General features: G+C 33.5%; 3 protein-coding genes across 3 annotated transcripts; 2 read left to right on the top strand and 1 right to left on the bottom strand.

Moving 5' to 3' along the window:
- The first annotated feature begins 4962 nt into the window (after positions 1-4962).
- On the top strand, positions 4963-11069 carry LOC132055821 (1-deoxy-D-xylulose 5-phosphate reductoisomerase, chloroplastic). The gene is made up of 12 exons (XM_059447821.1): positions 4963-5259; positions 5568-5749; positions 6261-6347; positions 6926-7051; positions 7167-7229; positions 7803-7952; positions 8186-8253; positions 8668-8779; positions 8935-9039; positions 9169-9290; positions 9454-9600; positions 10708-11069. Exons 1-12 carry the CDS (start codon positions 5163-5165, stop codon positions 10874-10876), a joined length of 1428 nt encoding a protein of 475 aa, XP_059303804.1. The 5' UTR covers positions 4963-5162; the 3' UTR covers positions 10877-11069.
- Positions 11070-18997: 7928 nt separating this feature from the next.
- On the bottom strand, positions 18998-20658 carry LOC132055820 (uncharacterized). Its single transcript, XM_059447820.1, has one exon. The coding sequence runs from the start codon at positions 20304-20306 to the stop codon at positions 19473-19475; it is 834 nt and encodes a 277-aa protein (XP_059303803.1). The 5' UTR covers positions 20307-20658; the 3' UTR covers positions 18998-19472.
- A 3462-nt stretch (positions 20659-24120) lies between these two features.
- On the top strand, positions 24121-26694 carry LOC132055819 (putative pentatricopeptide repeat-containing protein At1g10330). The gene has a single exon (XM_059447819.1). It carries the CDS (start codon positions 24318-24320, stop codon positions 25719-25721), a length of 1404 nt encoding a protein of 467 aa, XP_059303802.1. The 5' UTR covers positions 24121-24317; the 3' UTR covers positions 25722-26694.
- Positions 26695-27213: the final 519 nt, after the last annotated feature.

Below are 27213 nucleotides of genomic sequence, written 5' to 3'. Positions count from 1 at the left end.
AATTAAAAGGAGGATTTATAAAAGAGATAAACGAAGCACATTTCAAAAGTTATTTTTCGCACATGATCTCAAATATTGATGTGCAACAAATTCGTTCAAGTGACAATCCTGTGATTTGTTCACCAAATCTTTTGCCAACTTCAACTCTTGAAGATGATATTTAAGATTGGAATAAGACCTCCGAATCTTAGTCTTCGTCGGGGGAGTGAAATACGCGTTGTCTTTTTTTCCTAATCATTTTGTCCTTTGTACGGTAAGGTTTTTAATGAGAGCAACTCTCAAGCGTATTAGATATGTGTACTCTTTTCCTTCATTAAGGCTTTTTCCACGTGGTTTTTCCCCGATAAGGTTTTTAACGACGCACATCATCTACATGAGTGTTATGAAATTATGGATGTCCATTCCTTTTTCTTCCACCATGTTAATGGTTCTTCTTTTTCTTCCACCATGTTAATGGCTCTCCCATTATCTTCCACCATGTTAATGCTCTCCATAAATATCTTCCACCATTTCATATATTAAATGCATATGTGAATAAATAGAGGCATAGTTTTCATATGGAATGCACTTGTAATACATCTTGGAAGAACAATAAATCTCTCCTTGTCACTCTATTTTATGGTTTCATCCTTTAAATTGTTTCTTTTCGTTTTTATAACAGATTTTCATTAATTGTTTGAAAGCTTTAATTTGTTGTTCTTGTATCTTGCTGTATCCGATAAGCTCCATTATGCACCAAGAAGCGTATACTTTAAAAATAAACATAAGTAAAATAAAATCGCTTTTGATATTTGTTAACTATTTTTCTGGAAGATAACGATTATGTTGGTCATCATTAGTGAGTTTGAGGATGTTCTATTAAAGTAGTCACCTAAGACCGACCGCTAGTGCAGCGAATGAGATGCATACACGTGTGTTGTCTGTATTCTAAGTGGAAGTAAAGATAATTTAGAGTAAGCGTTACCTAAAAAGACCAAGTACTAGTGTGTTTAGTGACCCATTAGTCATTGCATTGGGTAGGACATATGCCTAATCATTTTTTTGCGCGGATTGCCCTTCTTTTGGGGTGGTATTTAAATTTTCCCCATTTTGTATTTTACTTTTTTTTGGGCGAATACATAAGGTTTTCGAACCCTCGCTCGGGCATAAAATAAAAAAATAATTTCGCAAGGCGAGGGCTAGGGGCGTGTCTGCGGATCCGCATAACTAAAAGTTCTGGTAATTTTTCTTAAGACATAGTTTAGTTATGCCTTATGGGGGCGGTAATTTTAGTTGGGCGCATAACAAAAGTATGCCATAAAATAAGAATTTTCCAAAAGCATGAATTTGCCTTAAAAAAAGTTTTATACCCTTATATTTTTTTTTTTATTAATTCCATAACTAAAAATTTACTTTGAAAAGTAAAAATAAAAAAAAATATACCTCAAGGCAAAGTCTTTTTAGTTAAATATAATTAAATGTTTGCGAAAGGGCTAGCGAAATATAAACCTTATAAGACAACTTTAGTTATCTTTAAAACTTACGCCTTATGGGGCATACTTATTTATGTCTTTATGTGGGCACACTTTTAGTTAAATAACTAAAAGTTTACTCGAAAGTTATATATATATATATATATATATATATAGCGCAAAGTCGCCCCGTAAAAAGTCTGCTTAGGGGGACATAAATAAATTTAAACTCCTAACTTTGTGAATTTTTTTAAATTTTTGATCGAAATAATTGAACCCGAAACCTATGAATTTTAGAAAAGCCAAAATTTAAAGAGCAAAATTTTAAATACCACCCCAAAAGAAGGGCAATTGGCATTGCTTCAAATTTTCTTCCGTGCATACCTTCCCTTGGTACTTTTCCTACCATTTTCCTCACGGAGCATCCTAGTAAGTAATAATGTGATAATTTTTTTAGTTTTACATGATATCAATATCCTAGTTCCTTTTTTGCACTAAATGACGCATACACATGTATTGGTGAATATTTATTATCGGGTTTTTTACTCCAAATCAACTTACCATAATTAAGTGATTTAGAGCCTGTTTGGATTGGCTTATAAGTTGGTCAAATCAGCTTATAAGCCATTTTTAACTTATTCGGGTGTTTGACAAAAATAAAAAACAACTGAAATTATGTTAAAAAGTGCTTAAAATAAGCCAAAATCAAGAAGTTGCTCAACCCCAATTTTTTTTTTTTTGCTTAAAGGGTATTTTGGTTTGACCAATAATTAACTTTACCCTTTTATCCCTTATATTTTTTATTAATTCCAATATTACCCTTGCTTCTAACAATCCTTTAAGCACTTTTATCCAAACACGTAACTGCTTATTTATAAAATGACTTTCAGCGCTTAAAAAGTACTTTAAGCACTTATGCTTAAAAGGTTAATCCAAACGGGCTCTTAATATAGTAAAAATATGCATTTGAGTGTTATAAGTGTATGTATAATCACACGTCGCACATCTATTTAGTGGTTGTTTGGTGCATGGCCAAAATTATCCTAGGATTATAATCCCGGGACTAATTTATCCCATATCTTGGGACTATTTTATATCATTCCAGGAGATAAGTGGTATAGATATCCCTATATCCCAAACATACTACGTATTTTATCTTTTTGCATTAAATTTATCCCAAGATAAATTTATACCTTCTACCAAACACGTGATATAAAAATTAGTACTTTGATATCCCAAACTTATACCTTCTACCAAGTAAGTTTTTAGTCATATTATTTTAGGTTAAATAACTTTAGAAGGACGTTATAGCACCAGTTAGAATGTGGAACTCTAGCAGCCAACAATGTATAACTAAACAATAAAGGAAGTTCTACGTCGCTATAGACGGCGTTCAAGACCAAACACCTATTTCTTAGACTAATTTATTGCTTTGCTTGTATAGACCAAGAATAAGAATATCGACTCCTTCAACCAACTAGGGGCAGTAATTAATTAAATTTAAAAGTTTGTGTGCTCACTGATCACCGTAATCCCAATATTAAGACTGGTATTTTAGAAATTGTCACTACTTTTTTATTAGGGTAGTACACTATTCTACTTCTGAATTTATATTGTAAACTTGTAGACGAAAATGTAGCCAACATAATATTAATGAAAAAAGAGCTCTCTTTATTCAATAAATAAGAACGATTTAGGCTTCTTTAACAAGAGCAAATCTTCACTTCAGGAAATATGCTTTCTCGCTGGTATTTAATATTTAATTTATATTCAATTCTTAGATAACATTTAAAATAAAAAAGAAGCTTATCGTACTCTCAAGATGAAATAAATATCATGCATTGACCGTCTAGATGGGAATCTAAGAAGGAAGTGAATGGCAAATTCCCAAGTACCTTAGATAAACATAAATATTCATAAGTCATAAAGAAAAACCAAAGAAACAAGTCTAAATTATAAAGTGTGAGAATATAATGATATAGCTTCAACAAATATACCATATACAGTCCATTAGACGTGAATGATTCTCAGTTCGTCCTCATGCTTTCTAATGTCCCTTTTAAATATCTTCCACCGCCGGCATCTTATGGATTTGATTCTATATAATCCTATTATTCTATCACTATATTATAGCGGTGAAATCAGGATTTTCACTAAAATAATTTATAATTAAAAAAAATTTATCAAAAAATGAGAGAATTTAACATCTATTATATATATACATAAAAATAATTTGAACATTTTATATGCAATGTAATTTTTTCAGCGAGTGCCCCCAACTCCACCCATGTCCTCATATATATATGATCGTGTAAGGAGATACGAAGTTACTAATTCCCTCTATCAATGTGCAATTTTTAGTACTGAACATGGAATCTAAACCGTAAATGATACAATATGAGGATCCAACGTAGTTATACTAAATTCGTGAATGAGTCTGATTTTGATATAAGAAATAAATCTTGTATTTAACTCAAACTTCAAATAATGTTAATACGAGGATCATTCAAAAGAAATATAAGGAAAAACAACTTATTCCTTTCACCACTATTGATGATTCTGGTTATAACACTATTACTATATAAGTATATAGTACAGCTTTTACAAATTTTAAGAATTTAAACGTATTTAACACATTAAAATTAAATTGTTGGAGTAATATGATACTTTTCTTTCATCAAACTAAGTAGGCGTTTGGCCAACCCATGGTTTGAAACCATGGTTTCAAACCAACGTTTGGACATACGTTTGGAACCATGGTTTCAAACCTCAAATCATCCAAAAAAGCATGATTTGGGATTTGAAACCATGGTTTCAACTTTTTAAAATATAAAATTTAACCCATAAGTTTATATTTTGTAAAAAAAAAACCATAAGTTAGTAGATATTTTTAACAATTGCCCCCATTAATCATTTACCAATCTCATTAACTTCCACCAACCTTTATTTATGTCTACCAACCTTTAATTTATGTGGGAAGATTATATTAAAAAGTCGTTACATTACTATTCATATTAAATTTTCGTTTTTATTGAACTAAAGTTTGATTAATTGATGTTGCATTTTTTAGCAAGGCCTTCTAGTAGTGCACTAATTTTATTATAAATTATGATTTGCTCATTTGGTAAGATTATATAAGAATTGAGAATGTTTTGATCGTTTTCACAATTTGTGGGGTTTTTATGTCTATAAAAAAAAAACAACTTAAAATGTTCAAATTGTATGTCCAAACATGATTTCAAACCATATTCAAACAGGGCCTAACACTTTTACAAATTTCAAGCATTTTGATTTAACACATTTAAATTAAATAGTCATATGATACTTTTCTTTCATCAGACTAACTTTCGTATCAATAATGGATTAATACTGTACGCTGTCTTACTCATTTCTATAATGTACCGAAAGTTACCGCAAGTGGCAAGTATCTCATTTTAAACATTTTATTCAAGAGCAAATTTTTTGGCCGATCTTTTTTGTACTATAAGACTGGTACCACTGCAGCCTTCTTGCGAGCCACATATTTATCCAATAACTAACATTTTACCCACAACAAGACACACAATACCATCTTTCTCTCTGTCTCTCTCTCTGAACGGCTGTCAGTAACTTTATTGCCAAATACTGCACTTTGGTTTTGTAATAAATTTCCTTTGTACTCCTATTTCTTTGGCTCACTTGGTTGGTGGGAGAAATCAATAGTGATTGAAAATGGCCTTGAATTTGCTATCCCCTGCTGATATTAAGTCCATCTCTTTCTTGGATACCTCTAAGTCCAGCTTCAATCTTAATCATCTCAAGTACCAAGGTTCTCTATTTTTTTTTTTTTTTTTACACCCATTTAAGTTTCTTGAATTTGGATAACTCTGCTGAAAGTTTTTCCTTTGAGTATCTTTTGTGTGTTTGATGGTGGTTAAAGTGTAAGGATTTCTTTCTTCTGGCACAGCTGAATAGAGTTGAATTTGTATTTTCTTCAATTTTGAGTTATGGGGGTGGTAAAAGACTTAATCTTTTTGCTGCAATAGTCATTCTTGATTGTGCTTTGACTGATTTGGGGCTGACGGATTTTGTGTTTTTTTTTTTTTTTTTTTTTTTTTTTTTTTTGGGGTGCTTTAGGTGGGCTGTCTATGAAAAGAAAGGAGTGCAGTGGGACATTTGCTAAGAGGGTTCAGTGTTCAGCTTCAGCACAGCCACCTCCAGCCTGGCCTGGAAGAGCTGTTGCTGAGCCAGGCAGGCAGAGTTGGGATGGTCCAAAGCCTATCTCTATTGTTGGGTCAACTGGCTCTATAGGAACTCAGGTTAGTGAATTTTGAAATGATCAGTAATAAATACTTATGAAATAGTATTGTCTTTTTGAGTCTTGATTGGTTCTAGCTTTGTAGTTGGACTAAAGTGCTCGTAGTAGTTATGTGTTAGTTAGTATTTTGCAGTTACAGTGTAAACTAAAATTCAACTCTTTTTGAAAAGAGGATGAAGAGATTCAAATTTACCTAGATTCTATTCTGCATCTTTTCTTTATGTTCCTTATTGTTAGTGGCGTGCTGCTTTTGCTACTGTGTCAATTATGCCGGTTGTCTTTTGCTTCTTTTTTCTTTCTTTTTCTTTTTGTATTGTTTCGGTGAATGGAATTCCAGTTATTATAGGTTGCTTGCTATTCGAGAGAATCAAATCAAATCTCTACTTTTGGAATACTAGTATATAGGAAGTCTTTCCAATAAAATCAATGCAAATTATTACTTCTATTAAAAAATTTGCCAGTTGTCTTTTGTTTAAGTTCTGTATTAATCAATTCTAAGTTTGTGTCTGCAGACATTAGATATAGTTGCTGAGAATCCAGACAAGTTTAGAGTTGTTGCACTTGCTGCTGGTTCAAATGTGACTCTTCTTGCTGATCAGGTTAGTATTCGTTTACTGCAAGTGGAAAAGACCATGAACTGTCAAATCTGAATAGAATAAATATATCCAACCTCTCAGCTTTATTAGCTGTATCACTGAATTAACATAATGAGATACAGCATTAACATTTTGAGGTCATTATGTGGCTTCCACCTTTTATAACGCTACTGGTTTTGTTTAAAGATATGATGATCATTCAATTATAAGATGGTTCCTCCTCGTTCCACCCATGTTTTCCTGCCTTTCCTAATGCTCGTATGTTCACAGCACGTTGATTGACATATCCCATTAACCATGTCGAAACTCAAAAATCAGGGCCAATTGTACCATGCTTTTTATCACTTTTTTTCTTTTTTCTTTTTTGGGTTTTGGATGTGAAGACCTTCCTACTTAAGAGATTGGTGAAATTCATTCAAACTTGTTTTATATCAAACGTTATTTATATTTTGGATTGCAATTTGCACTGTGATGGAAATATTGGTTCTTCCACATGGATACCCAACATATCAAGCTTCTCTAGTTAGACTCTTTTATCTGGCTGTCTGGTCTTGATGATAAAAATTGTTATCTCTGAGTAGGTCAAAACATTCAGACCAAAACTAGTTGCTGTTAGAAATGAGTCATTGGTTAAGGAACTCAAAGATGCTCTTGCTGATATGGAAGACAAGCCTGAGATTATACCCGGGGAGCAGGGTGTCATCGAGGTTTGTCCAACTGAACTTTCTCTTCAGCTAGTAGAAGTCCATTTCACTTGTAGGCAATTACTTTGTGACCTTCAAAAGATATGTGTTGACGATTGTTGTCGACAATGTGTCTCAGGTTGCCCGCCATCCGGATGCTGTCACCGTAGTTACAGGAATAGTTGGCTGTGCAGGTTTAAAGGTAAGGTTAAGGTTTTCGTCTATTTGAATCTTTTCGATATTGATAGTTCTGCCAAGATATCCTTATGCAGCCATTCTAAAAAGAAAGCAGAATAGAAGAAAAGAGCGCTGAGAGAGTGAAATGCGTTCTATTTCTTGTTTTTAAAAGAAGCAAACAAGATGTACCCGCTTAAGTAAGAATAAGAAATCAACTAGAAGGTTTCTCCAAGTTGCTTTCTGAGTTATATAGTGGCAGTGTTGGAAATACTTCCAACTTTACATGAAGCAAAGATGCACTTTATCTTGATTTCTTTTGTAGACATGAATGTGCATAACTTTAATCACCCAAAAATGGAAGACTAAATCTGCAACAGAGCTAGTTCCTTTCTTCTACAGGATGAATTTTCAGTACTTAAATGATTTAAGCCACTAGTGGCACTGTATGCTAGTTTGATAATGAAAGAAATGTCAGTCATTGCTCTTCTGGCTGTTCTATTTGATAAATGCATCTTTACTTGTCTTTCGTGGCTAAGGTAAAATAGTGAATCATTCAGAGAACATTCTCAAATTAATCTGGCTTTATTTGCTTCACTAGCCTACAGTGGCTGCCATAGAAGCAGGAAAGGACATTGCTTTGGCCAATAAAGAGACTCTAATTGCTGGTGGTCCATTTGTCCTTCCTCTTGCACACAAGCATAAAGTGAAGATTCTTCCAGCGGACTCAGAACATTCAGCTATATTCCAGGTACTGTTCTATTCAGATTGTAATTGTGTATGGAACGGTTAGTTATTGAGGCTGAGATTGTCTCCATATCTTTCTGCAAAATTCACTTAGTAATTAGTATGATCATCTGTAAATGTAAATCATGCATCTCTATCAACCTTCAATTTTTCATTGATTAATTTCCAAAATAACTTCCAACACTGGTGTCTTCCATGGTAAGAGAGGTATTTTCTCACTCTTTTTTGTGGTTTCAGTGCATACAAGGCTTGCCAGAGGGTGCTCTTAGGCGCATCATATTAACTGCTTCTGGAGGGGCTTTCAGGTATAAAAACTTGAACTTTGGTCGAATTTCAATAATTTGTATATATCTGAGTTTCTATCCTCGTATTGCAACTTTCATATCACTCTGCAAACCCAAAGAGATTCAAAATCCTTTTCTGTTTTTCACCTTTCCATTATGTGAAACAGTTACTCAAAATATTAAGTGCTACTTCTTCTTCAAATCCTAAATGACGACAATAACAGAATTGTTGTATTTCTCGATTAAATGACTTCCCTTCCCAACCCACAACCCCTACTACCACACATGAGAATGCCAAAAAATCATACATGTGTGTAAGGCTTCATATCTCTATATGTTAGCGCGCCAGATATTTGAACAAGCAATTTCTTCATCTTTCTTTTAACTATATGTACACCTTGTTAACCTTAAAATCGATAATTCTGTCACTTGTAGGGACTGGCCAGTTGAGAAATTGAAAGAAGTTAAAGTAGCTGATGCTTTGAAGCATCCCAATTGGAACATGGGAAAAAAGATTACTGTGGATTCTGCCACTTTATTTAATAAGGTATTCTCAACTGTTGTTTTTAGATCTTTGCTCCACAATTGTTATTTCGTAGATTTCCAGCTCTTTATTCCATATGTGAACTGTCGGAGACTCGGTGTTGTGTTACAAATTTTTTGCATTAGCCTAGGTTTAAAGCTATTTTTTTTGTTTCTCAGGGTCTCGAGGTTATTGAAGCTCACTACCTTTTCGGAGCCGAGTATGACGACATTGAAATTGTCATCCACCCCCAATCCATCATACATTCGATGGTGGAAACACAGGTATAAATTTTGTATCTATCCTTCCTTCAGCTCTGAGATTATATCCATTATGTAGTCTAGATGAATATGCTTATAACAGCATTTTAATAGATTGACAGCTTTGGAATTCTTTTCCTTCTTAATTTGTAGGATTCATCAGTATTGGCACAGCTGGGGTGGCCTGATATGCGCTTGCCCATCCTTTATACTTTATCCTGGCCGGACAGAATTTATTGTTCGGAGATTACTTGGCCTCGCCTTGATCTTTGCAAGTAAATAACTTTCTTTCTTTGTTTTGTTTTGCTTATTGCTCTAAGCTCACTAGGGATCTATGTTTGCTTACAGCTTCGTTTATTTTACTTTTTCCAAATATGAAATAAGCTTTGGCATTTCCTTTCCAAATTAGTATAACTAATTCTGAGCATAATGGTATAGGCTCGGATCATTGACATTTAAAGCCCCTGATAATGTAAAATACCCATCCATGGATCTGGCTTACTCTGCCGGGCGCGCTGGAGGGACCATGACTGGAGTTCTGAGTGCAGCAAATGAGAAGGCAGTGGAATTATTTATTAGTGAGAGGTATGTAGTATGTATTCTTACATTTGACTTCTGTACAGGGTCACATTATATGTCCAGATTCTGTAGTTTGCTAATAATTTAAGATTCACTATGGCACCTTCTAGTAGTCACAGCAACTCTATCTAAATTAACATTATGATAGTGACATTAATTCGTTGAAAGACATGGGTGCTAGATAACGTCAAGGGATGCAAAGTTCATTGCATCCTAACAGTTAATCTATCTGTCCTGATTCTTAATATTTATCATTGGGTCTTTCAGCACTTAACAGTTTCCATAACAAATACCGTACATAATATTCTTTTTGAAATCTACCAATAGCGGAGGACCCATAAGTTGACAATTAGTATTGAAGCTAAGTATTCTTGTTTCTTGTTTGGCCTTAGAATGTTAAACACATAGGTCTTACCCTATACTTGCTGTAAAAATCTATTCTTTCTCATTGGATGTGGTTCAGATTTAATTAATATGTATCAAATTGTAACCTATTCTTCTCTTTTCTCTGTTGCTGGATGGATGAATATATTCAATCTTTCCGATTGGATGTGGTTCAGAGTAAATGGATGATAGTTATTTGTTGCCTAATTATTTTTCAGTTGCATTTTCAAACATTCTCATGGCACTGCTAGAAATATTAGTAATCTGTCTCCTTTTTCAGTCCTTCAAAATATAACTGTTTCCAGTCTATTATTTTTCTTTTTAAATTTATCTTTCCTCCCTAACTTCATTTAAAGCCTAAATTTATGATCAGTAACCATTAAGTCTATTTTAAGCGGAAACTAACGGCTTTGCCTATCTTGAACTTAACGAGTATATCCCCCCAAATAGAAAACCACCTTCTGCTTGGACGTTTCAACACTAGAATTCTACAAACATTTGATGTCTGAATTTCTTTAGCCTGCTAAAGAAATGTCTGTTGGCCGATGATTATATTTCAAGCTGTGTGCTCAGATGCAGTTATATGTTGGTTTTACAACTTTTTTTTTCTTCTACAAATATTCTTAGCACTGGAATATCTGTCTGTCTTTTGATCATCAAATGTGTAGAATCTTGTACATGACCCGGATCATTTAAAGAAAAACAACTGATGAATTGTCCTTGTTTCAGAATTAGCTACTTGGACATATTCAAAGTTGTGGAGCTAACCTGTGCGAAGCATCGGGAGGAGTTGGTATCTTCTCCATCACTGGAGGAAATTATACATTACGACTTGTGGGCTCGAGACTATGCATCCAGTTTGGAAACATCATCTGGTTTGAGTCCAGCTTTTGTATGATTTGGTTTTTGGTCAGCATGTTGAGATGAACGTGTTTACCCAGTAAAAGGAATTTGTATAGGGTGGTGCAATATGCAAATGTGTACCGTAGTGAATGTGATATGATTAGGTTACGTGTACTACATCAGGCAACTCACCCTTTTGGGTAAATTCCTTTTATACATGCAATTCAATCTATTTCTTTCTTGGAGAAGAGTCTTTCTTGGAAATTTTACAAACAATTATTGGAAATATTGCACAAAATAAACGCACACAGAAAAGGGGTGCAGCAATTCTCCGCTTTTGGCCATTTCCCTTCACTCATTTTAAGGGGCTGCAAAAAAATTTTAATTGAGATCATTTGGCTCATATTACTTTTAGATATCATGTTCGTAAGGTTGTATGATGCTTTAATTTAATCGACGTTTGAAGAAATTATAACAAAGTTGGTACAACTAGGATCTCGATTTTTTAGTTTTGTTCTGATAAGTAAGATTTATTCGTAGTTGGTTAGTTCAACTGGATCTTGCAGTTTTTCCTTTAAGGAGTAAGCAGATGATTATGGTCTCACTTCTCTTAGACTCTGACAGAATGTTATAGAAGCAAGAAATCTCTTAACAAATTTGATGTGTCTTTCATTTCAAGTACGGTATATGGAAATGCAGAGTTTCCTGAATTAACCATGTTTTGATTTTGTTTGAGCCTTGGGCCGTTAGTAAGACATCATTACATACAGACCATATAAAAATGGGTTTGGGGAGTGAGGACATGGGGCTGAGATAGGTGGGGGTGAAGGCCCAAACAAGGAGAGGGGCTAGAGTTTGATCATGGGTAATTTACAAGAATGACCTTGGAGGTGGATGATATTGAACTATTGACCTCGTTTGGCCGATAGGCAAAGCTTCAAATTTAACAAGTTTTGACTATTGGTCTTGAAGGGTTGCCAATAGGACAAACGGGGGTAAAAAATTCAAGATCGTTCATTTTCAAGATCATTGGGTGTAATTTCTAGGACGATCGTTGAATAAAATCTTTGATTTAAAGATGAGTGACGAGTTATCATTCAATCGATTTGTCTTTTTCCATATTCCAATTAACATTCTGTTTATTTATTCGTGGTCCTTCGTCGAAAAATCAATGGTTAGAGAGAAACTTGTTATCCCGAGTAATTGTTCTCTTATTCGTCTTTATGTTTAGCGTGCTTTTAGAATAAAAAGTTCTCCTATTTTGTGGTCGAAATTAAACAAAAGATCTCTTTTGTTTTTGTGTTCTCTTTTTGGTTGAGAAAGAATTTGGAAAGTATTAGAGATAATGATCAAACACACATTTGAAATATTTCTTTTTTTTTTTTTTTTTTTGTGAAGTTTTCTCCCCGAACTAAAAATTAACTCAAAAATAAAGAAATACAAATGTGTTTTGTTTCCTATCTAAACTATCACCAACTATTATCAAAACACACCTCAAACCCACTAAGACTAAATGTTTAAATAGAAGAAGCCAAAGAGAGAGCGCGTGACAATTAAATAAGAGGAGAATAGTTAATGTACCAACAACAAGAGCTATAAGATGTAATTAAAATAAATATAGCTTCTTTTGCCCATAAAATTTCCTATTTTAGTCCAAAGCATCTCTTTTGTTTTTGTGTTCTCGACTCATTAATTTTTAGGTGTTTTCTGATAAATAGTTTAGGTCGGAAATGCAAACACCGATATTTCGTATCAAACCCGCAAAACACACCTGATACCAAATGTTTGTTTTGACCATTATCTCTTAATTTTGTTTTTAAAAATTTTCAATTAATTCCTTTGATTATCCGTGTAGTGCCATTTGACACCATTTTTAAACAAAAAAAGTGAGTGTACACCACGCACCATCTCTTATACTAGTTTTTAAAATGTTTTGATAAATATTATCCGGTAGTGCCATAGCCATAAAAAATGCAAACTTCGATTTAGTTAAAAAATGCAAACTCTTGATAGTTCAAGTAGAAAACTTATAAAAAAATAATAATACTTCAAGTGCATTTTTGACTATTATCTCAAACTACTATAATCAAATGGAAATGGTGCAAAATATCTGGTGTCCACTTAAACCCCAATTAGGGAGGACAAGTGCTATGAAGAAGCTCCGCTAAGTAGGAACGTCTTAATCTCTTAGCTAGTTCGTTTCATTATCTTCCAAGTTAAATGCTTTTGTACTCAAAATTTAGGTTGACTACTAGCATTAAGTAGGAGAATAAACCCACTGGGTGAGTGACTCTTCCATAATATTTTATGACAAGCATTTCTCTGCTAACCAGTTACTCTACCAACTACAAAAGTTTTTGCTGAAACAGTGGTGTAAGTAGAGTTTTTTGCAAGTAGTGGCAAGTCTAATATCACAACTCTATTAATATAGAGGTCTGATGTGATTGTAGAGGCTCTAATATTTTATTTCATGTCTCAAATTGATATTTATTTTACATAATTTATTTTTATAGATAACTGACGTTTCGGGGACAAAATAAGCGACTTTGTTATGTTAAAAAAGTGAACTCTGGTCTAAAGAAAGGTGATTTAGTATACCATTTCAAATAGAATAACCAATTGAGGAATCAAATCACTCTTAAAACCAATCTATTTGTTCTCTAAAACAAACAAGCTATGCATCTACTAAGTGGCAAGTATAAAATAAATTCCAATAACAGTAAATTTCAGAATAAACGATAAAAAATCGAGACTTTTGTAAACGTAAATTTTAGGTGACTGGCAAATATAAAAAAAAAAAAAAAGCAAGAAAACTATTTCTTTTCAGGAAAATATTTTCTATCCTACCAAACACACCCTGAATGCAAAGACTTGCAAACTTTAGTCTTTGGTAGATTATATGCAGAGTGGTCGGCAGAAAAGGTTTAATAGGAAAACTCATGGAAGCTCACTACTATACCGATTTGGTTAGATACCCAAGAAATCTTGGTGTCTGCACAAACTCAAGGGGACTCTAGCTTTTGCATAGTGATGAGTAGTGACCAAAACAAAAGAAACTAAAAGGAAAGTCTGTGAAAATAGACTACAACTAATTACATTCACATGCTCTTGCTTCCTTACTACATACACCTTTCCTTTATTTTCTTTTTAGTGACGCCAATCAGAATTTGATATCAATCTTCTACCTTTTTTTAATTTGTTCTATTGGCGAGTCACGCTTTTTTTTTTTTTTTTTTTTTTTTAAAAAGAGTACTTTTCAACTTACCCCATTATGTGGAAGATTTGAAAATATTAGGCCCTTCATGTTTTGGGATTGTTTTCTTCCAATCACTAGTTAACAAGAAAAAGTGCCACTAGTTCTGAAGCTATAACAATACATAAGAAAGTGTACCACGTATGCTTAGTGCAAAAACAATCCAAATGTCCTTAATTTCACACAAATAAACATTGATTAGAAGTTTCTGATGTAAAAATAAAAGGCAGAAATGTAGCTTCCAAGTATAAACCAAGTTATACACTGGGATCTCGAACATGATCCCTTCACAGAGAAGCATTACATAAAGCATATATGATGCAAGAAAATATTATGTAGAAGGATGAACAACAAGCCTTATACCCAATTACTAGTTGATTTCTCTGTCCATTAAATAATCAAATAAAATTTATTCATTAAAAACATTTAGGTTATGAATTTAACCTTATTCATCTCACGTAATTTAAAAAAAAAAAAAACTAACAACTTATTCGAAATAGTGGACGTTGAATATAGTGGAAACATTTTCAGTGATGCTAAGGACGTTGAATCAACGGACGACTTTGTACAACAAAGGATGGAAATGCTTTTCCTTTTTCCTCTATATGGGCTAATGGGAGTATATTAGAAATAAACAAAAAATTGGAAAAGCAAGAAAAAAGTACTCCCTCCCTTTTAATTTATGTAAATTCATTTGATTGGATATAAAATTTAAAAATAAAGAACGCTTCTAAATATTGTGATTTTTAAATATGTCATAACATTTGTGTGATTATGTTAATTTTAAATTTTGTGCCTTAAATACGTCAGTAACGCTTCTTTTACCGAAGATATACAAACAACAACAACCCAACGAAATCTCACAACGCGGCCCTATAAGGTAGGAAACAGATTTAGACCTTACTCCTACCAAGCAGACGACGATCAAGCTCGAAAGACGCTTTGCTCAATTAAAGATAAAAAAAAGTCATTTTTTAAATAGATTAACAATGAAATTGGTCCACATAAATTTACGGAGAGAGTAAACCAAATGTGATTTCTGAATAAAGACGCAAATAATTGTGTTTGTAGAGAAAACAAAGCTAAGCTCTTGGATTTCTATTTTCTGAAATCCAAAAAAAGAAAGAGAAAGGGAATATACATTATAAGAGCTCCCAATCTTTTTAACAGTCATTATTGTCCCGTTGGATCCAACTTTGCCAGGTGATAAAGGTTTGGCATACTGTTATCATATACCCCACAAATTACAATACTATCATAATTTTTTCTGGTCCTCATCACTGACTAGTAACTACACAGACTTGAGTCTTTATTAATTAATTAATGCTAATAATCAGAAGCAATATCAACCAATAAACCTAAAGAAAAATAAATGCTCTTTTCTTAAAGAGTGTTTTATACGAAAAACAAAGACTTCATGCTTGAGCTTGGCAGAGCCACACACAAGACAAAAATGGGCCAGAGATATGATGATTTTTTTTTGCGGGCCAGTCTGAGAACATGACCTTAAATTTTCGGGAAAGATCATGGATGCCCCCCTCAAATAAAAAAATTTATCCGCTCATATACCCATAATTTTTGTGTCTTTAAAAAAAATTAAAAATATTTACCCAAGATACCTCTCCATTATGATGCCAATACGGTATATAAATATACTGAGATGGTATCGAAAGATCTTGCCTTTTCTTTTAGTCATTCCCACGATACCATCATATATAAATATACCGGACATTTATTTAAATGATCATGTTCATTTATTAAAATGACACACTTTTTTTGGAAAGGAATCTCTCTGATACCATTGTCTTATGTTATACCGTGATGGTATCATGAAGGAATGTTTCAGTCCTTAGACACTTCTCAAGAACATGGCACCATCATGATATATAAATATACTGAGATGGTATCATGGAGGACTGCTTAGTCCTCCATGATACCATCGTGATATATAAATATACTGCGATAATATCACGGAGAGGAAGGGATTTGGCCGAGGGGTATGTTGGGTAAATATTTTCAACGGGTGGAGCTAGAAGCGAAAATAGTTTGGGAGGAGGCATGAGCGGATAAATATTTTATATTTTGGGGGCAATTAGTGATATTTTCCCTTACTTTTCTCGAGAAGACTTTCAAATTAAATAATACCAAAACTAAAACAAAGGAACTTTAATCCTAATTATTAGAAAAAAAATTATTAGATATTGATAAATTACAAAGAATTAAACCTTCACAAATTTACTCCTTTTGAGTTTTCAATTATCATTGGATATTCGAAATTCATTGATCTGTCTAATTAAAATATGCTCGCATAAAGCCTGTTCAAGAGAAAACACGCGTCTTACTATTCGCAGATTTGAAGGGAGACAACATACTCGTTTTATTTCTCCCAATATGTTCTTGAATATTGACAAAATAGTGTGTTCGATTTTACATAAATAGACATGAATATATATTGTTGGTTGTCAACTCCAAATAATGAAACGTCTTAAATCTTATCCACCTAAAGTCTTCGTGTGTTAATCAATTTTCCATTTTTATCTAGACGTCTAAAAAGTCTGATAAATACCTCAATTCTCAAGATAAGAAGACATGTCCGAAGGTTCTATTTTCCAAATCATTTTCAATCAAATGTGGAAAGCAGTTTTCCATTTCCTTTTCATGTTGAGAATAATAGAGTAATTTAATTAACTTCCTGCTAATATCCTGAATGACCTTTTCACTTCTAGAAGTTTAGAAAGTTGACTTTTCACATTCCTTAAAAATAGTGAAAATTCATTAAGAAAGGCTTCCCTTGCTTGCAAGAAATCTTACATTGATTGGGTAAGTGATGACCAAATGTTTATTATCATTAATGTAGTACAAACCATAATTAACACAAGCCTTCCGACATTCTTACCTGCAATCATCAATGACATTCTTTTGTTTTCATTTGATTGCTACTACTGTTATTTCCAGTGTATTAATTAATTTGGAGGATATGGTATGTTGTCTCCTTAGATTGTGAAAGGCAAATGGTAAAGCAAAGTGAATAAATGGGATACGCTTCACATGCATGGTTATATGATATAAATTATATGTCGATCGTCGAAGGTCCGATAGATACATCATACATCTTGCCACATTCAACCTGAGTTGTATTATACCTAATTCGAATTTATATTTGTATTGTCACATATTAGTTATACCTAATAATTTAATTAATGAAATTTCATATCAAGGTTCTTTTTGTTTAAAGAAGACATTTTTCTTCCACTTAAACACGTAAACAGAGAAGATAGCAAGCGTTCTATGCTATGTTACCATCTTGCCTCTCTTATTAATAAGTATATAAAATTCCCGCTTGAAATCTACGTCTTCATGTGTGTATATATGTTTTAGCATAGTCGGACTCGGAATTTGACCTTTATAGACTTTGCTGTAATCGATAATAATTGGATTTTGAACAATTTCAGTATATTTTTTAATGAATTTCTTATATAAAGTTTGGGGCAAAATTACTAAATTCTATCGAACTTATATACATAATTTAAAGCTTAGATCAGGCCTTCTACTTAAGGGATCTCGTTCACTTTTACTTGTCCACTATATGAAAAATAATTTTTCACTTTTACTTATCCACTTTATCATATCCAGAGAAAGACAATCTTTTATTTTTTCTATTTAACCTTTAACATTAACTATTAATTCCCTAAATTATTTTTCAAAATTTTTTGAAATGCTAATTGTCATGAGTATTAGAGTAAAATCTTCATTTCATTTTTTTAAAAGGAAGTGCAAAGTTATGGTAGACAATAAAAGTGAACGGACAATTGCAACAGGACTAGATCAAGGGAAAGTGAATTTGCACATTCAAGTTACTTGCCACTAATGGTATCATTTGAATTTGGTTGAAAATTGAGATTAGTGATTTGATTTAGACTTCTAGTTTTTACGTTAGATAACTAATTACTCTCTCTCCTTATTCCTTTTTATGCCAAAAGATTAATCGATAGAGTAAAACTCTTGTTAGGTACATAGAGCCGTAGATGTTACAATTGAACGTTTGATCTTGGATGGAAGGTCTTTTCACGTGCTAGAATTATTTAAACACAATTCAACATAAAATGTCTAACCTCCACATTATTTGAAGGTCCACAACAACTTGCATAAATGTTGCTCGTATAACTTTTTGGTTTTGCTCTCACGATGATGGTGCCCTACACTGATTATTTATTTATCTCTTGCTTGGCAATCAGGGCACTCTATCAAAGTTGGACAATACAATCCCTTCGAGAAAGTGCATTAATTTTCTTCTTCCCTGAGAAGAAAGAAAGATATTGATAGATATAAATAAGTCTTCAACAACTATTAGTTGATAAGGTAGAGTTCCTCCATTTAAGAAATATATATGCATTATCAATGAATCCCTTTCGAGCTCCCGCTCGTCAACTTTGTTACTAAAAGAAATTGAGTTGGTAACTTGGTGGAACTTCTGTATTGTCAAACTGACCAAACAGGGAAAAAACAAAAAGAATCGATCACATCGGAAAGTTAGGCTGAAAAAAAAAATCAAATAGACATTGGTTCACATCTCATGTTGGATACCCTCAAGATCTGACTTTCATGTACAAAATCAGTTTAGCAAGGGTTAAATTTCTTTATTTGTATTTCAGAATGGGGTATTGGACTATTGGTGCAACACGTCTAACAATGAATTTAATCTGAATTATAGAGCTATGATACAATTAAACTATACCCCAAACATTTATTTTTATTAACTTTAGACCCAAAAAAAAGAGGAGTGTTTTCACTCTTCCTCTATTCCACAATCGAGAAATGCAGCAGACGCGCATTTTTGGTCCCACAAAAGGTTCTTCCATGAAAATGAGCGGGAGAAAGTAAAAGAAACAAGAAAGGTAAAGTAAGCGACATCATTTTTTCTAGTAAAAATAAAAATTTATTTTTAATATAGTGGATAGATAAAAGTGAACGGAGAGAGTAGTTACAAGATTATTATTAATGAAATCAGGAAAATACTACTACTAGTTTAAAAGTTCATTGATAATTCATTAACTGAGATAAGGACAAAACTTATACAGATATTTACAGACGGTCTAATAATCATTTACTCCATAATTTAACCCCTCTAAATCCTAACATCTACCCAGATATACCAAATAAGAGATAGCAGGTTCGAAACCCCCGCGTGCTTTTCAATGGAGCTCGTCGCACGGACTAGTGCAGTTTACCTCTCCAGTGTGATTGCGAGCTATTGCACTGGAGTAAGATTTACCCATGACATACTCGAAAGGTAGCCGCTGCAGATTTTTTTAAAAAAAAATCCTAACATGATCACTCCAAAACCATCACAATCAACTAGGTACTCGTAATTAATAAAGGCCTTAATCACGTATTCACCTTACAATGGCAGTACATTATTCTTACTCATCCCATTCATGTTAGCAAAGAATCCCACTAGATCTTGCCTGTAAGGTAAGTAAGTCTTCCTTTTCTCGCCTCCATTCTTCACATAATTCATCGATTTTGGGGTGCCCTTTGGTGGTGCATTATCAGTCTTCATCGTTGGCTTCTCCAATTTGTTTTCTTTCTTTTTAAACGAAGGAGTCAAAAACACGAAAGTGTCCTTACCATCACTATTGCTCCTATAAAGTAGGTTCCGAAATTTCCAGCGTTTTGATGAGGAACCTGTAGAGTTGCTCTTTTTACAAGAATTTTCCGTCTCTTTAGGCCTCCAAACGCAGTATGTTCCTGCAGGAATCGATTCCAAATCGTCTGCTTCAGATGATGAGCAAGACGAGTTAGCTTCTCGTTCTTCTTCCAGGAAAAGTTTCCTTAATGGAAGCCGAATTGTTTTTGGCTTACCAGAAGCCGAATTCGAGTTTGTATTCGAATTAGAGCTACCAAATATGATGTTGTCATCGTTGTTGTTTGACAACAAATCTCTGTTGAAAATCGGGTAAATTGGACGGATCTGTCCGTTGTAAAAGATCTCATCAGCTGCAACTGGTGAAATTTCAGACTCTTTTACAAAGGAAAACTCAAATTCATCATCATCTTCATTTTCATCCTTAACTTCCCTGAAACCTCCATTATCATCAACAAAAAAGTCATCATCTGTTCCATTTTCAAACCTGAATTCTTCAACAACTCTATCAGCAATTTCAGCCAGCTGATTCCTATTGGAATAATTATTGAAACTCAAAGACTGTGATAACTCCCGTTTAGCCTGCATTTCTTCAGCAAATTATCTGATTACCTTAAACACAAGAATAAATTTGTTCAGTTTGAGGACAGAGAGAGGTTTTTTTTGTTTGTTTGGTATAAAAGGTGGAAAGTGTGGGCGTCGGTTTGAGATTATTGAGGCTATTAATTCGAAACGGAAGGAAGATAAAAAGGAGAGGGGGATATAATAAGGTGAGGGGAGGTGTACAATAAGTTGTTGAGCTTTAACTGGTGTACCAAATAATCGGTGGAAAATTAGAATAATTGACCTTTGAAGTGTCAACGTATTATGTACATGTAATATTTGTGTGTACACTAGGAACAGTTCTTTGCTTGGTTCATACGTAATATATTATGAGCTAAAGTTCACACGTGTATGTGTTTACTAGTCCACATGTAATGTAAGAGATTTTTGTGTGGTGTTCTAGAAATTGGCTGCGCTGTTGTCTGCGGTTTCTTTTCTATGTCATCTCATTTAAATAAATGCGAGTTGGCTGTGTCTGTTGATTTATTAATCAAAAGAAGGGGGTTGTTTTAATGATTATCTTTGTTGATATTTTGTTGTTTCTTTTCCATTTTCAGAATTCTCGATTTCTTTCGTTCGATAAGTCATTAAGTCATTCTTCTTGTTTGATAAAAACTTAAAAATATACACAGCTGGAACAAAACGAGATAGTAACTTTTATTTTCCCTATTTTATAGCAGTGATGTTCATCTTGGACTAATTCACCGGAAATTCGTTACCTATAATTATCAATTCTACACGTGAAGAGCGAGATGGTGAGGGTGTGTGGGTACGTAATGCCTAACTCATTTTTTTTTTTCTCTAGAAACCAAACTGTAGCATGTCTTTAGTCGTTAGGCTTTCTTTGGGTTATATGTGCAAAACGTTGAAAAAGAAGTACAGAATCTGAAACTTGAAAGTCATGATCGATTCACATGTCATTAATTTCTTTGTAACGAAACCGATATTGCAACTCAATGAATTTCAAGTTTCAGAATTTGTATTTCCCCAAGTGTTGCATATATCGTCAAAACAATGCCTAGTGTGCAAGTGCGACCAAATGGTGTAGTATAGTTGTCGTGCTGTCGTTAATTAGCAATACATAATCTAAGAAATACATGTGAATGCATACTTTTCTGTCCACAAAATGAACTAACTTTAATGGCGAGTCAAGCGTATTATGGAGTGTCATTATGTTAAAGTGATTAATAATACACAATTATAACACTTTAAGACCTATGTAGTATGCCTTTCCGCACATTATAGGTCAAAGAGAATTAGAAAACCGAGCGATGGTAAGGAACCGCCGACTTGACATGCCTATGTTGGTTTCGTGCTTTCTACAATTTTCTTTCAAGAGTTGCTAAATTGTCATATCAATTTGACTCAAATTTGGTTATACTTATGTAAAAACTATCATAACCTCTATTGTATAATTTTAAATTAAGATAAACTTTAAGAAGAAAAGATGGAAATAACATTTTTTTTTTAATATAAACTGGCATTTTATTCATCTTCTAATCAGTACACTTTTGAATATAATTTTTAATTCTTTATTTTCTAGATAGAAATGACATTAAGTATGCATAAATTATTAAATTTGACCTAAATAGTCATATGAATTTACCCCATTTGGATCATTATGATCAAAATAGTGTGACAAAAAGATCTTATTGTTTTCCTTTTAGGTTACAAAAGAGAGACGCAAAAGTCGCATCTATAAGAAATCTTCTAGGTTTCTTTTTTTTTTAAAAAGATTAATATATCTACAGATGGACTAACAAGGAGGAAATGCATGTAATTCTTCATATATAATATTGGTGTTTAAACCAACTAATGCGTTCCTAAATCAATTCATTAGATACTTTTGTTGAATATAATTTTTAATTCTTTATTTTCTGTCTTACTTATACAGATTATCAACTTTCCTGGTAGGGAGAGAGCAAGAGTGTCATTTTGGAACACTGGGGAGTACGAAGATTTTTCAATTGCGGCCAGAAGGTTCTGGTGATTATCCCTATTGGAAATAATAGTTTAGTAAATGACGTTTTTTTTATTTTTTCTAAGAAATCTGTTGTTTAGTAAATGATTACGATCTAAAGATTTTTTTTTAGTAAATTTTAAAAATTATGAGTGAATAAAATTTTATACACGTTACACGACAGTTTAATATTTTACTAGTACAGTCAGACTTCTTTATAACAGCATCCGCATATAACATCTCTCTATAACATCCATATTTTTTCGGAACCGATTTTTTATGTTATATCTATAACAGCAACAACCAACTTTATAACAGTAAGTTCTTTGTAAAATTACCCCTCATATAACAACTATCTTCTTTTTTGATAATATAATAATTAACCATCTATTTAAAAATAGAATATCTATGATTAGACTAATAGTATAGAAATTTTGACCAAATATTTGATCCTTTAATACACTATTTACGACAAATAATATTATATGAATATATATTTTTTCATCCTTAAAAGATTTTCCTTCGTTAGACAAAGTGTGATTAAGTTTAGATTTTACAACGTAAATTGAAAAATTAGATTTTATGAATCTTTTTTGTCTACAATAACGAAATATTATTTAAATGTCAATGCTATTATAAGTGTACAACAACCATTATTTATAATGGCCAAAAAATGTCAAACCTAACGATGCCATTATAGAGAGATTTGACTGTCTTAAGAATTATATTTGCATTAACGCTTAAAAATTGGGACAAAATTTAAATTATGACCAATAAACGGCATAAATCAGTCAAGCTTCTGGTATTTGTTTCTTCTGACATGATATTTGGGCTGTGTTGGGGAAGGGCCCAATAGGGATAATATCCAGGATCGATGAAGTAAAGCTGGGCATTTTAGATGGGTGTTCGTGGTGAAATTTGTTCCTTATTACAAACGGTGAGTTCCCAATGATGAAATCACAGTATTAATAATGTAGGTAACCAAGCAAATGTAAGTTGTTTAGTATTACAAGTAATTAGACAGCTTCAATCTTTTTGATGCACACGTTTTGATTGATTCTCTTTGCTTGGACTAGCCGCTTTTGCACTATCATTTAAATTTCTTCGTATTTTGTCAACATGATAAATAATAAGCAATGCCTAGAATATTTCTTTCTGGAAACCAAATTCTAGCAACTAGCCATTTGGTAATTCAAAAGAAATTAAAGAGTTTCATCCATTGAATATTTTCTTTCTTGAAGGCAGGGTCAATGATGTTAGTGAAACTATCTCCCATGCCAATTTTGGTTATAGGTGGACCACGCTAATTAAGACACAAGGTAATAGTTATCATTAGACATATTCTTCTACCACCGAAAAATAGAAAATAAATAGGTAACAATTGATGGATACAAGTTGTTATTCTTTGATAAAATAGTTTAAAATATCCGTAGCTGGACTGGAAAATTTTACTTCTCTTCGACTACGTATATATTATCAATTCCTCACGAGAAGAAGAAGAATGTTAATATGTAAGCAGAAAATAGACAAAAACCATTTTAATCAAGTTAGATAATGTTGTGAAGTAATTAGACTGCTTCAACTTTTGATGCACACTTTTTCTTTAATTCTAAATTTGCTTAGACTAGCCGCTTTTGAATAAAAAACTTTATCTTGTATTTCACCTACACCAGTTATATTGGTGAAGTATTAGAAGTAATTAGACAGCTTGAATTTTTGATGAACACGTTTTGCTTAACTCTACATCTGCTTAGACTTAGCCGCTTTTGAATAAAAAACTTTATTTTGTATTTCACATACACTAGTTGTGCTAATTTTTTTTTTTATTATTATTATTATTTTTTTTTTTAAAAAAATATTTCAAAGGTTTGTTAAACCAAATTACCATACACTTTTGAGTTTACAAACTTGTGAGACAAAACCTCAGGCAACTACGTATCAGTCGAGGGATTAGGGATAGTGAAAACATGGTTGTTCAACAGTTCTTTATTTCATAGGACAGTGAAAATTTCTTTGACTGCTTAGGTTCTGTTGGAATGCCAAAGCCAAAAAAACCTGAACATATGCTTCAACTTCTTCAGCATTTCATCAAACACTCAAACCAAATCAAACAAATACACTCACTTGTCACAACCAGTGGTTGTCTCCTCCTTACCTCTCAATGGATCAACACACTTGTTTACAACACCCTTATCAGGGCTTACCTCAACATTTCTCAACCTCAAACAACTCTCACCCTTTTTACCCACATGCTCTTTCATCAAGCTCAACCCAATAGTCATACTTTCCCTTCACTTAACAAAGCAGCCTCATCTTTCCCACCCCATTTGGCTTCATATATAGGCAGTAACCTTCACTGTCAAGTCTTGAAAAGAGGGGTCTTGGGTGACCCGTATGTGTCCACATCTTTTATCGGGTTGTATTCACATGCAGGTGAACTCGAGAGTGCACGTAAGGTGTTTGATGAAATTCCTGAACCGTGCGTTGTCTCGTATAATGCAATGCTTGATGCTTGTGGGAAAAATGGGGATATGGGTTTGGGGTTCTTGATGTTTTCTCGCATGATGTATAGAGATGTTTATTCATGGACTAGTATGATTCATGGGTACATGAAGAATGGGTGCTCTGAGGTTGCGGTTAAGTTTTTCGAGAGAATGATGGTACATGAAGATGTGAAGTGTGGTTTATTGAAGCCAAATGAGGCGACTTTTGTTAGTTTACTTTCTTCTTGCACGTTTTTGGATATTGGTGTGGCATTATATCTAGGGAGGCAAGTGCATGCTTACATGGTAAAGAATGAGGAGTTGAGTGTCTTCATGACGACCGCATTGATTGCGTTTTATGGGAAGATGGGTTGTTTGGTACATGCTTCAAGGGTATTCGATGCAATGGTTAGCAAGCAGGTTTGTGCTTGGAATGCTATGATTTCGTCCCTAGCTTTGAATGGTAGAGAGAAACAGGCATTAATGATGTATGAGAAGATGAGAGCAAGGGGGCTGCAACCAAATGAGATTACCTTCGTGGCAGTTCTATCAGCTTGTGCGTGTGCCAAGCTTGTCGATTTGGGTTTTAAATTATTTAAAGCAATATCACTTGAATTTGGACTTGTACCTAAGATGGAACACTATGGGTGTGTAGTTGATCTCTTAGGGAGAGCTGGGCTACTGCAGGAAGCGTACGACTTCATAAAAAAGATGCCTTTTGAAGCTGATGCCACTGTCTTGGGTGCTCTGATGGGTGCTTGTAGACTTCATGGAGCCATTGAGTTGGGAAATGAAGTAGCACAACTATTGCTCAAGTCACAACCGAATCATTCTGGGCGATATGTGCAACTCTCAAGTATTTATGCTGGCGCAGAGAGGTGGGATCATGCTGCCACCTTGAGAAAAGTAATGTTAGATGCTGGAATACATAAGGTTCCAGCCCACAGTCTTATTTAGTAGAGCTGATAACTGCAACAGCTTTTATTTTGCAAATTTGCCAATGAGCCTTCTTGGTGATGAGATCTCGACTCATCAAAATCAGCTAAAAGGATCCTGCATATGGATTTTACACACAGATTGAAGCACTGCATAAAGAAAGCTGAAGTTGCAACAGAAAAAAATTAAAAGCTGAAGTTGCAACAGGAAAAATTAAGGAAATGATAGATTTCTATGAAAAATGCATAGCAGACATGGTTCCCTAATCTGTTTGACGAGGTTATTACTTGATTGGCTGATGGAGTGCAATAAAGTAATTGCAGAGAGAAAATTCTTGGAAAAATTGGACTTCTTGGAGTTAAAAAGTTTTCTTTGAAGGTTCAAATTTGTATGTTGGACTCAGAGGCATATATCAAATGTATATTGGCAGACACGAACTTTAAGGAAGCAAATTTTTATTGCATTTGTCCGCAAGCAGACATGCATCATCTTGACGTGAACAAGTCTACAGGGACTAAAAGAGCATAAAAACTTGTTTGAGGAGCAAGGAGCTTGTTATCTGCTAAGAATAAGAAAAGAGCATCGATTTGACCTGAGCTCTGTTATTGAGAATGCTTATTTAATGAGCGTTGTCAATCTTATGTCTTGAAGGGGATTCAAACCTCTTCATGCTCTTTAGTAATAACATTACGAGCTACATGCTAGTCCAGCAACTGTCTCTAGCCTATTCTTTGAGTGCATTTGCTCTTCCTATAGATGGAGGAAACTGCTATGAGAATGAAGACATTGAACTATTAGCCAATGTAATGCTTATTGTTATTTGTTAGTATGTAATGCTCATTGGTAGTAATAGTTCTAGTTAGTTGTTAGAAGTGATGAGCCCAAATGGTATGTTTCTGTCTCAGATTTGTGATTAAATGTTCACTTTGGTAATAAAAAGTTTAGTTATCAGAAAAAATAGTAAACATGTAATCTCGGGTTAGTTTGGTTTCGATTTGACTTTTTTTGGTTAATACCATATCAAATCAATTCTGGTAGGATTTTTTTCTTCAATATCAAATCAAATCAATTATGGATGATCACTTTGCTTACAAGACTCTTAACTTCTGATGTATTCAAGCTTGATTTCATAACTGATAATCATGTGGGGCTGCAATAGTTGGAGGGTAGCTTAGCAATCGTGCATTCTTCATTGGCTCTAATGCCGGTTTTGCTCTCTGAAAACCACTCACTTTCCTGAATTGAGGCCCAATTTTATTTACTTTACAGATTATCAGACCTGGGCTTACAGGTATAGGAAATAGCTGAATTGTGGAGGTTATGATTCGGGCATCTATGACTTAAAGAAAGAAGCTTTTCATGCTGTTACGATCCCATTAATCTCGACAAGATGCAGAGGATTCTACAACCATTGTAATCTACAATTAAATTGAACAATTAATACATTTTAATGTCTATGCACTAGGGGATGGTCCAAAGAATATTTAAGGCCAAACAGTACTTGGAGGAGGTA

This window comes from Lycium ferocissimum, chromosome 5, assembly GCF_029784015.1.
Source record: "Lycium ferocissimum isolate CSIRO_LF1 chromosome 5, AGI_CSIRO_Lferr_CH_V1, whole genome shotgun sequence".
Lineage (NCBI taxonomy): Eukaryota > Viridiplantae > Streptophyta > Magnoliopsida > Solanales > Solanaceae > Lycium > Lycium ferocissimum.
This window is presented reverse-complemented; position numbering and strand designations above follow the sequence as displayed.

Bases quoted from the DNA above. Each gene is read 5' to 3' on its own strand.
- LOC132055821 (XM_059447821.1), top strand. From the start codon at position 5,163: ATGGCCTTGAATTTGCTATCCCCTGCTGATATTAAGTCCATCTCTTTC. The intron at 7,052-7,166 runs GTTTGTCCAACT...AATGTGTCTCAG, and splicing joins GGGAGCAGGGTGTCATCGAG to GTTGCCCGCCATCCGGATGC. The intron at 8,254-8,667 runs GTATAAAAACTT...TGTCACTTGTAG, and splicing joins GCTTCTGGAGGGGCTTTCAG to GGACTGGCCAGTTGAGAAAT.
- LOC132055820 (XM_059447820.1), bottom strand. From the start codon at position 20,306: ATGCAGGCTAAACGGGAGTTATCACAGTCTTTGAGTTTCAATAATTAT.
- LOC132055819 (XM_059447819.1), top strand. From the start codon at position 24,318: ATGCCAAAGCCAAAAAAACCTGAACATATGCTTCAACTTCTTCAGCAT.